At 41.6% G+C, this 12063-nt stretch overlaps 1 protein-coding gene across 3 annotated transcripts in view; it reads left to right on the forward strand.

Annotated features, from left to right (window-relative positions):
* Positions 1-12063, forward strand: part of LOC106751708 (T-box transcription factor TBX20-like) — a 50291-nt gene that overhangs the window by 9166 nt on the left and 29062 nt on the right. For all 3 annotated transcript variants that reach the window (XM_014632735.1, XM_014632736.1, XM_014632737.1), the window contains one exon: positions 3587-3995. In XM_014632735.1, coding sequence (XP_014488221.1) covers positions 3587-3995 — 409 coding nt within the window. The remainder of the gene's footprint in view (positions 1-3586; positions 3996-12063) is intronic.

The following is a 12063-nucleotide window of genomic DNA, read 5'->3' on the forward strand; positions in this document are numbered from 1 at the left end:
TATATATATATATAATTTGAAACAATGAAAATGTAGGTTTCTCTCAGGAATCGACTCTTGCGAATTTAACAGTATTTATATTGGTGAATGATGTTAAACTACTACACGTTAAAATTTGGTTGAAATGTTGATGATATGCGAGACTTGCACGCCTCTTTTTCCGGAAAACAGCTATTGTTTTCAATATATATTTTCCGGAATTCCTCAATAATATTTTTTCTCTCGAACTAGTTCTCACTACTCATACGTAGCACTTTTGTAAAGACGCGAACGCGTCTTCCCGGCCGGAAAGCCAATTGTTCGGAAATTAACAAGCGGCAACGCAATTTCGCCCTATGCGTGACGTCGCAGAAGACCGGTTGACGTCGCATCCGCGGCTCACGCGACGGAGGAACGCGACGAGGTGTTAATTTTAACACACCGGCCTCTTTTTTCCCCTATCGAGCGTCAACCGGCTGTTTCGTACGAACTCCCCAGTGCAGTGCTCGAACGATGGCTCAATAAGAGACTCAGGAGCGATTTCGAAACCTTGCGAAAAAGAGCGAAGAACAAAAGAAGAAGCAACGAGAGAGAGGAAGCGTGCGTGTGAGTTCGCGCGCTTCTCGCACGTAACTCGCGAACGACGTGACACGCGTGCCGCAACGCGAACTACAGACGTGGCCTCCGTCGGCGCATTATTATTAGCCGGGTGCGTGTGTGCGTGCGTGCGTGCACGCAGATGTGAGCGCACGCAACGCACGAGCGGCACGCGATGCGCGTAACTACAGTGCGCGTTTAAGGCGCGCAACTACCACCGTCGCCTTCTTCGTCCGCGTTGTTCTTTTCGCGAAATTCAGGAAACTCGTAACGGGGATATTTTTCATTTAGCGCTCCTGAATACGCGACTATAGTGTGTCAGATTAAGATATATTCATGGATGTCAATGTTTCTCAGAGCACTGGAAGAGGAACCTGCGTGCTTTGCTTGCGACTTTTGTTCGCCAAGTTTAATACTTTCCATTCCATTATTTAACGAACGTATTCTTTTTCCACTTTTCTCGAAGTCGAAGAGAAGAAATTTCGAGAACTTTTAAGAAAGTCGTTCGTAAAGTGCCATAAATGTTTAAACGAAATATAAACTGCCGAAACGCATGTCATTATTGTTATCGCTGCCGTCGAGAATTTAACAAACCTAGAACCGGTTTTAGCACGCGCGACAAGGAGAAGAAACGGCGAAACCAGAAGCTGGAACGTCCGACGACCGGGATACGATCGGTACCTGTGAGCGATCGACGGTCAATCATCATCGATATGCGCGAGTTCTTCAAATAAGACCTGTCCGCCGACTGATTGCTTTAGTTTCTTATAAAGTTTCATATAAAAGGACGATATGTACCTTTCCTCCTGCGGCCATCATCTTTCGATTATATTGCGTCACGACAGAAACTCGCTTCTCCGCTTCCTGTTTCAACGACCCGGAAAGAAGAACGATGGTAGTAACGCTCGCTGAACGCTCGCGTCATATCATCGACGTGAACGAAAGGGAGGAATTTCGTTCGTCTTATTCATTTGTGAAATATAATAAAAAATGTGGAAACACGCGCGTCATGTGACGGATAATACCATGATTTACCGGTCTCGATGAACGTTCAGCGTTGGATTTTTCGATCCTCGTTAGTGCGATTTTCTTATTACATGAATAAATTACGGAATCATTACTGTACGTGCATTACGGTAAACGCGCGGAATAAAATGGAAATAAGAATGCGGGTTGTAAAATTCTGTCAAAACAATAGAATCTCGAGTCGAAATTATAGTCCTATGTTAAACTTTTAATTCTATAGCACAGTAGAAGAGATAAGATGAAAATAAGCTCACGCAATTTTAATTCTAATAATATAATTTACTCCTACTTTGTGCTATCTCAAATCTCATCAAAGTTCCGCTATTTTAGTGTTTTGTTTTACTTCATCATTAAACTTAAATCTGTAGAATTAAAGTAATTAAAAAGCTAACAAATGTAATATCGTCAAAGTAGATTTTTATAAACCATCTAATAGGTTCAAACTATTCTTAAGAGCTTATCTTTACTTGAAACGTTTTGTTTAGTAGATGAAGTTTTTCTTAATTATAAAACATACAATTCTGAAATTTTGTATCATATGTCTCATACTTTTTTCTTTTTCAAATAATTCTAAAAATGATCTACGTTAACAATGTTTCAAATACTTCCTTAAGAGTGTCAAAGTAGCATCGAAATTTCGAATCGGGATTTCCAACAATACGCGTAATTGTAAATCTTCTTGATTCAATAGCGATATCATGTAAACTAATACTTAAATTATTATAAAAATCTGTAACATGTTGGTTTCAATAATCTCTCTCTCTCTCTCTCTTTCCCCCTCCCTATTGAATCAAGATTTACTACAATTACGCACACTGTTGGAAATTCTACCGATTAAATAATATTGTTTTTCCGTGTAATCATTTTACTTCTTCACGAGCAACAACCTTTTTCGATGACGACGGGGACTGATAAATATTCCCGGAATACGCGCGCGTATATGCGCGTACGTGCGCGTTGGATCCAATTTGAGATAAACGCACGCCGGAAGACGCATTGTTCGCGCGGAATAGTACAAATTAACAGATCGATATCGCGCGGCCGGCGCAATTAACATTGTGTACACTGGCGGATCGGCTTTCTTGAAAATCTGACGGTTTAATTAGGCGCCGGGCCACCTTGTGGCAGATGCGGGCTCCCCGCTCGATTAATTAACAGGCAACGGTATCGTCCGAGCTCATCTCTCCCGCTCATTTAAATCGACGCGGTTCGCCATAATCGCGTACGCCTGTTCACCGGGAATCCTGTTTCCGCGTTTCTTAGCTGCAGCAGTCGGCTTACTATCGCTCGTTCGCAATAAATCCCGTAGCTGAGAAGCGACGTCGCGAAAATCGCTCGAGAAACCCGGCGACTCGTTGTTAGTCGTCTCAACCAAAAGCGAAGCTCGCTTATTAAGAAGATACCGGTGAAGAAAATCGATCTATTTCCAACGAGCAACAGAAAGTAAAATGTTTGCAATTTTGACAACTGATTGTTTTACGATGAAAATGGCAAGAGGTGATTTTTGGAAATATTTCTGCTTTCAGATATATTATCAGTTCAAATGGTGATTTCGCTTACACGATTCCGCTCGGTAGGAAAATTAGTAGGAAAGAAGAGGAAAGATTTATCGTCTAAAAATTATTATTATCTGCCCTCTTTATGCTTCAAAGGCAGAAATAGTTTTGTTTTTATTTATACAGGCAAATTGAAGTGCTTATTCGTACAATAAAATCTTTTTATCCTTATTTAAGAATTATTTTCCAAACTCTACTGACGACACATGTTGTTTTAAGAATATGTATGTGGATTTTCAGAAAATTGTATGATTATTTATAACATCGAAGAAAATTAATTTTTTCAAACGTATATTTTCGTTTTTAATGAAATTTCAAGATTGCAAACATTTTCTTTCATCTGGCTGAATGTCACCGAAATGCTTTCACGCGTGTCTCGATGAAATGATGTACTTTTTCGACTATAACGCAAAATCCATCTCTTGCAGGCGTTCGATCATCGCCGATGAACATCGTCGCACGGACCACGGTGATGACGGAAGAAACTATGTTAGGAGGCGACGAGGAGGCTGAAAACGGCGAGGGCGAGGGTGAAGGTGAGGGCGAAAGTGAGGGCACGGAGAAATCTACGAATGAGGAGGAGGAGGCGGACGTCGATGTGGAGGAGTGCAGCAGCGTCGAAGACGGCCCGCTGAACAGGATGCCGGCCGACGAGCTGGGTGGTACGTCGCGGAAATCCACCGAAGATGTCAGCATGGCCGAGGACACGAAGGTGCGTCTCAGGACCAGCTGTAACTCCGACGAGCTGCGTGATGTCGAGTGCCATCTTGAGACCAGGGATCTCTGGAAAAAGTTCAACAGCCTCGGCACGGAGATGATCATCACGAAGACCGGCCGGTAAGTGACGCGTGTCGATCGCGAGTACGTTGAAGAAAGGAGGGGAAAGGTTGCAAAGATTCTCTGCGGCATCACATCGCGCGGAGTTTCTACTTCTTACGAATACCGTTCTTGTTTTCTTCGGCCCAAAACGCGCTTGCTTTATTTATTGTCAATTCAACCAAATTTCTTTTCGTGCGTAAAAACTATTGCGATGAAATATATATTCTTGACATAAAAAATTGAGCTTTTTTTACACTCACAGTCTGAGAAGTGCTGTGCAAAGTTCTTCAATTCCCAAAATTTATCTTGATCTTATTCATGTTCAGACACTCAACATTTTTTGCGACACACCTGCAAATTTGTTAATATCTTCGCGAATTTTTTTTTCGATCGTCGCAAACGATTTGGAGTTGTCTCGGAGATACCGAGCTGCAATTTGAGAAAGAGAGAAAGAGAGAGAGAGAGAGAGGGGGGAGAGGGGAGAATAAAATCGCGTTCCTACCGGGTGGTTATATTGAAGAGGTTCTTCTACGGCTCTCTCTCGATTTGACCGAGCGTGCCAAAATCGTTCGGCAGTTATCTTGAAGATATCATAATGCGATACCGCAAGAGGTTCCTCGTATTCGTCCGCTCGTTAATCGCATTTAAGGTAGTTGAACCGTGACAATACACGAAAAAAAAGTTTGGTTGTATTAGCCAGAGAGAGAGAGAGAGGAGGAACAACCGGATGCATTTTGGTTAAACAGAATTTCTGCTTATAAGAACCGCATTTGGATCATAAGAACCAGAAATTCTGTTCAGAAATCAGAACGCATCTGGTTGAACCAGATTTTTTTTTCCGTGTACTGTTAAAAAGATAACGACGAATATTATTACTTTTTAACACATTTTTTTTTAGATATTACTTTACTTGTTGAATAATGATGAAATTCTGAATTCTATGTATTATCAGAGAGAAGTTTGAAAACGACTACACTGATTTATTTTTCAACAAGCTTTCTGAGAAAGTGCGTTTAAAATATTTCGCACATTGTATGTCGCTTGATTCGTACCGCTTAGCTTTAATCAATAAAGAAGTCATATTGATGTCTAAAGATAATATTTGAGACCGTCTTGAAATAAGAATATATTTACGATTATTACTATCCAATAATAGAACACAAATTGTGTGTTCGTATCGAGTCAATGATATCTAAGTCTTGAACCGATACGATATTGAAACTCAAAGTATCGATACGAATCGGAACATCCCTGATACACACACATAATATACGCTAGTAGAGACCGAATTATTCCGATATATTTTTCATATTGTTGGTTTTTGATCTTTTGCGTTATTTAACCATAATAAGATGGAATATAGCGTAAACAATATTGCCAAATCTTTACAAATTAGCTGTCACGTACTTCAACCGTTATTGAATTAGTATAATTTACATATCAATTTCTTTTTTTTTTTTTTTTTCATAATATTTCTACAAGTTTTCTTTTCATCCTTTTTACACGTTAATAGTGTTAATTTTGATTGTAATTATCCTAACTTCGGTATGCTCAATCTTTTTTTTAATTGTACACGTGTGCATCTCTATTACAATATACTGATAAAATTTGAAAAAATTCCTAAGAAACTACTCTAAAGACATGAACCGCGGCATTGAAGGGCGTCTTTTATTCGTGAACGGTAGACGACAATACGGTCAGATTTTGACACAGCCGAAAATATACCCGAACTAATGGATGCCATTAACTGACGTTTTACGAGATATTTACCTGAATTTCGGGCGTGTAATTCGTTGCGCATCCGTTTACGCGTGGACGCGCGCATTTTTACAGGTATGCTAATAAAGTACGGGGCAGTTCACGCAGCTGCGACCGACCGAGACCATAAGTGACCGCGTCGGAATTATGAAATATTCGTGCGAGGTGAGCGAAAGAAAGAGAAGGCTGGGGGGGGGGGGAATCGTTTGTTCCTTNGCATTTTAGATACGCGTTATGCCGGTTGAAATTTGCAAGACCGCAATCCCAGCCGTTGGAAACTCGCGAAGAGATGCTGCGATAAGGCTAATTGCAAAACACCTAGTAAGTGGGGTGGACAGATAGGTTGAAAAATTCATTCCGAATATACGGACCGCTCGTAAAATGATCTACATCTCGTATTATTAGAACCTCGGTTGAAAACTTGACCAATCCCCAGCACGAATCTTTCTACAAGCAAATTTTCGTCTGGTCCGCAGAAAATTTCAGTTACACCAACGGAATTCTTTTTTCCGTGCGCACATATTTTCAGACTAAGTCCATCTAAATCACACACAGTATCGTCACAATTTCGTTCGTTTTCCGGTGAGTTAATTTTTCACGAGAATCATGCTGAATTCACTTAAGCGTCTCGCCCGCAATCGCGGACGTATTAATCACTCGCTCCGTTGGACACTTTGCTCGTTTCACATCGTAGCACGTTTGTACGGCGATGTTAGGAGCAAAACGCGCCGCTAATATATTTATGCGGTGCAGAAAGTAGATGATAATCCGATAAGCCGCGCGGTTGTAACCGTAAGTGTGATTTCGGATAAGCCGTGCGCAACGCGCAATTATGAAGTGCCTTCGAGAATTGCGCAAACAGGTGCCTCCTCCGATTCGAGCGGGTAATCCCAGTGCCTCTTACCTGTCTATAATCTACTTACGATACTCTAGGCCAGTGCTTCTCATCGCGTAATATTTCATACGAGTAATATTTCCAACAATCTTTACACTATATCGCGCACATTTTTTTTTTCCAGTGATATCGCTTTTTTGACCAATTGCTTTTACCGTCAAAATAAGTTATTTGGAATATTCATCTGAATAACCGAGCGTCAGATTCACTCTCTTGGGTGAAAATATTCGATCGATTGTTCAGAGCGAAGGAAATTGATTCTACACGATTGAGAAGTTACTCGATCCATTGGTAGAATTTTCGAGAGGAGCGAGAGAGAAAAAAGACGGCCTTTTTGCCACCTCATATCTCGTAGTACCGAATGTGTATTTTCGAGCGTCTCCTCAGGGCGCGTCGGCTCGCGAAACCCCGGGCTGTTTGTCAGTAGAAATGTAGCCGTTACTAAAGCGCAACCTTGATGTGTTACCGAGGCGATCAATGTCGGCTATATACACCATGTGTTTGTCCAGCTCACATGGATATTAGATGTACTCCGGATAAGCTCCGCGGCTCGACCATTAACGCCCACGAATCCTCCTCATATGCGCAACAATGTATGACATATGACACGCGGTGCCATTACGTCGCTACCTTGTCCGCCGGCCGCAGAGAAAGCCATGTGTTAGATAAATCGCGCGTTCGCTCGTTCGACTTCGTCATTGCTGCCTGATTGCGATCGTCGGCGACCGGTATATTCGCGCGCGAATATCGATACTTGGCGATCCCACTTGGCGGTGAGTTTCCCTTCACTTAGCTTCGCTGAGATCTGAGATTTCTCATCAGAACAATTGTTTATTTGAATGAAGACATTTCAGTGTTATTAGTACTCACCGAATAAATATATCCTCCCTTTTTCATATTTTTTCTCTTGTTAATATATTATAGTTTGAAATATGGAAAAGATAAATTTGGTAAATTTATCGTTGCGATCGTCACTTTGAAAATACATAATTTAAGGAAGATAGTATATTAATTTAGTTATATAGAAAAACATTTTACAGGAGATTCTAATAGGATCTGAATTTTTCACTCGATCCATCAATGCCGAAGCAAAACTGACCTTTTCCCATAGATTATTATTACAATATATTAATCCGATGAAATATACAACGAACGATTTTGTCAAAAATATTTTAATCATAGCTAATATCGAACTGCATTAAAAGAAGGATTTGGTAAGAAAACCCTTTGGTAGCTTGGTTACTAAATGGTTTGGTGAAATAAACCAAATCGGGCTTGCACTCATCCAATATTTGGCAACTATTACTAAACGTATATGAGGCAAATTGTAATGATTATAATTTTGAATTGTAATGATTATAATGAGAAAAATGCGTAAATTATTGTAAGATAACTCGACATTCCAAAGAAATAGTTACGAAATCGAAATACGATCGCAATTTAAGGTCTCCGTCAAAGTGATGCGCTTGTTACCACCTCTCGCGTCGCTGCGATAAGCGCGTTGAAGTCGCAACAAGGTAAAGGAATGTAAAAGTGAGAGCGCGATGCAGGAGGTAAGAGATGATAATCGATAAGACCCCGTACCGCTTGTAATCGAGAGTGCGATTTCGGATAAGCCGGCAGGCCTCTAATTACGAAATACTTAGCAGCTCTCTCGGGTAGCTGGGTAATTATCTTTGAATGTCGGGGGCCACCTTCTCGCAACTTCAGAACGCGATCAGACAGACTCGGCTTATACAGGCATTATAAGGTCTGCGGGTAGAACGTGTGTTTACGCGCGGAAAGCAGATGATAATTGGATAAGCGTATAGCTTACGTGCAGAATGATTTCGGATAAGACAGACAGACGGCGCGTAATTACAAAACGCCGAGAGAGCCCCGTAGGTGGAGGAGAATAACCTTGGGACGTCGTCGCGCGACTTCGGGAAGCGAGATTAGTTCGAATCGATAATAAATTCGGCACATTCTTCTTGAGAGAAGATTCAAACGATCTTTGAAGAAGAATGACTTTGCCGCGCAGAATTTGTAAAACTTTATTCTTCGACGGCTGTTCTTCACCGATGAAGAACGGTTCGAACGGTTGCAAAGCTTGTTCCCGCCGGACGTTATTAAAGAAAAATCGAAATAGGCCGCGTTTTCGCTCGATCGATATATCAATAGTGATGCTCGAATAGCGTCGTTAGTACGAACGGTATGAAATTGAGAACGAGTTATATGTCAGGCCGCCGAGTGACAATACGGACCAATCAGGTCTGTTTGTTCGCGCCCGCGGGGTGCCCTCAAAATATTTCGTGTCCTCTTCCAGGATTCTAGGGCATGTCTTTTCCCACGTTGACACTCACCACTCGCTTTTAAGACCATTCGTCTCTCGTCATTCTTTCCTTATTTATTGCTTCCTCAAGTTTTGTTACCTGAGAAAGGAAAGTTGGACACCGAAACTTGATTAATTGGTAAATATTGTCGGAAAAGAAGGTTCAGACTGTTTCATCGAGGGTGGTCGAAGACAAAAGTAATAAACGTTTGTTTTTGTGTCGGTCTGAGACATATCGATTGAAGAAGAAGTATAAAAGAGAAAGAGAGAGAAGGAACATCGGGCGAACAGAGATTGTCTCGACCGACTAGAGTCGAACGGTTGAATCGAATTTTTTCGCTTCTACCAGAGGCGCGTCACTACAGAGAAAATACAGATTGTTAGGACACGCGTTTAACACAATTCTTCGAGGAATGTGACGTAAGAGAAAACGGCAAGAAGAACGTTATCCAATGACTCGTCGTCATCATCGTCGCGTTTTTTCAGCGTTTAACCGTGGACTGTGAACCGCACGGAATAGGAGGTGCGGACGAGCAGGTCAGGAGAGAGACAGGATACTGGCAGATAGAGGGTACTCGTCACGCGAACCCTTCATCAAGGTGCCAGCAACCTACATTATACACTCACACGCGACCTGGCTTGGGACGATCGTGCGCACGTTACACCGCGGAGAACATGCACAGAGAACAACGTGTCGAGAAAAGGAGAAGGAAAGAGAGACGAAGCAAGGTGGAGAGTTAGATAGACATCTCTTCATTTTAGACCCCGTTTTCGCGCGGTTATACGAAGTGCACATAATAAATACGCAGGGTAACAGCCTTAGAAGGCCTCCGCAGTGAACTAAACACACTAATGCAGGTAATGAATACGACAGATATAATGGCTCGGATGATCACGCACGGGGAGTCGAGGATGTTGATACAAACGCAGGACTACCGTTAATTCCTCCTTATTTTTACCATAGCTGCTGTTGTCCAACGAGTGTTCTGAGATAGATCTATAATGATAACGTACGTTTTGGGTAATATTTCTAACGAATACTTTAACGCACAAAATATCTGTCCAATATTTTGAGAGATGATTTTTTATGCCATTTTATGAGAAAATGTTCATATAAACATTTCTTCAGGCAGAATGTAAAAAAAAATCTATAAAATTAGAGTCGTTTTTTTTAATTGGACGAAATAATTAACTCTTCATTAACTATTACGAAATTTTGTAAACATGACTTTTCTGCTCACACGGGAACTGAGAAAAGTTTAGGACATCCTGTATAATTGTAAAAATATTAATATTTATATATATTTTTTTTTCCAAGCAGTAACAACGTGGACAATTCTTTATATTTGATCCGAAAGAAACACGCTCGCCTTCAACACACACTTCCACTCTTATTTATTTCATTTTCTTTTTTATCGCGCAAATATCCGTTCGGACATGCGGTGTCACGGATCGCCAGGACGTGAAACGCGCGACAGACGCGGTATAATTACAATAGCGAACCCACCTGGCCCGAGTCGTTAACTCGGCAGACACATTTTAGGTTACTCAGACGGCCGGATCAGTATAATATCCAGCGCGCTTCCGCAATTCATTTGTACCAACTCCTTTCCTCAGGCCCTTCTGTGAGCCCCCTCTCTCTTTTAGTCGCGCCGTCACTGTTGCGAAGGGAGAAACATATACGAGTGGTTTCGGGGTTGCTCGAGGTGTTTCTGCGATTACGGCCTCGTTAGCTATCGAGGGCTTGTTTGTTTCCGCCTAATTTGAACGTGCGCCGTAATGTCGGTCGCGAGCGTTGGAATTAGAAGTGAATTAGTCGCGGCGGGAATTAAAGGACATTTGCGTTCGGATACTAATGAAAAACTGATCGGTCAAATGATAATTCCCTCCTCTTTCTGGAAAGAATCGACGAGTGAGTAAGTTATAATTGGCCGAAAATTAAAGAACTCCGAGAAATAAGTATACTTCTACCAGACCGAAGGAAAGTCGCGATTGTAGAGTCATTGACGGGTCCTATCGGATTAATCTTCAGACGGATGAAAACTTATCGGCGATTTTTAATTCAGGACTCGGTTGATGTGACGTCGTTTTGCGAAGCGGAACGGATGTTTCGCCGATATTACTGGCAATTGCGTGATGCGAAAGAATTGACTCATTTGCTGTCGCGATCGTCGTAAAAACATGAGTCATTGAGCACAGGATTCAGGGGATACAAGTGTAACGTGCGATAGGAATCACGACGAGGGTGGGTCTTTCTCCCCTTCCCTCTCTTTTCCTCTTTCGAGGGTTGATCGCCTCACCATCGATACTTAAATAGTCGACGCGCGCTCATCCTAGAGAAGGGTGACAGATCTGCCACCCTCGTGGCAATTTTCCGGATGATTTATCGCGTCGCCTAATGTTTACGAAGGCGAATGTGACGTTATTTGCGGCGCCCGTGTATAAAAATTGCGAGCAACAAATTTATTCTTAGCGTAAACGTAGCAGGTGAAAGTCGAGAGCTCCTTTCCGAGGAAACTGTCAAGGCCGGCTTCGGGCGATAAACGAGGAGCTGCAGCTGCCTCGGGGTGCCAAGGAGGTGCAACGATCCTGATCATTTTATGGGGTGTCAACTCAGGGCAATTGCGACGGTTGCGTAAGCGCGGTGTTTCTCGGAACTGACGTCTCGCGCTTTCGTACGAAATGAATCATAAAATCGAAGAGCATGGCTAACTTTAGTCGTCGGAAAAATATTATATACACTTGAGGGAAACTTTCAAGTATTATGTTTAAGACAAACAAACCGTACAAATAAAAACTACTATAAACAAATCAGAAATATATTTAACGGAAACCCTTGTATTTTTGCCCATAGGGGTGGGATCATTCACGAGTGGAATATAAAAAATATACTTATAAATAAGATTGTAACTTATAAAATGTGTATAAAATGTTGATCAGAATATAAGAATGAGAAATAGATATACAGCGGAGATGACGATGGTTTTGGTGCTCTCAATATGCACAATAGATTTCTTAGATCGAAAGTAGAAAAAAGATATAGCGAAGAACGAATATTAGTGGAATCACTCTTCATGTATCATTTATCTCTGAAATGCGTAACATAAGTGAGAAAAAAGTCG

Source organism: Dinoponera quadriceps, unplaced genomic scaffold, assembly GCF_001313825.1.
Source record: "Dinoponera quadriceps isolate SergipeBrazil2010 unplaced genomic scaffold, ASM131382v1 scaffold115, whole genome shotgun sequence".
In the NCBI taxonomy this organism is placed as follows: domain Eukaryota; kingdom Metazoa; phylum Arthropoda; class Insecta; order Hymenoptera; family Formicidae; genus Dinoponera; species Dinoponera quadriceps.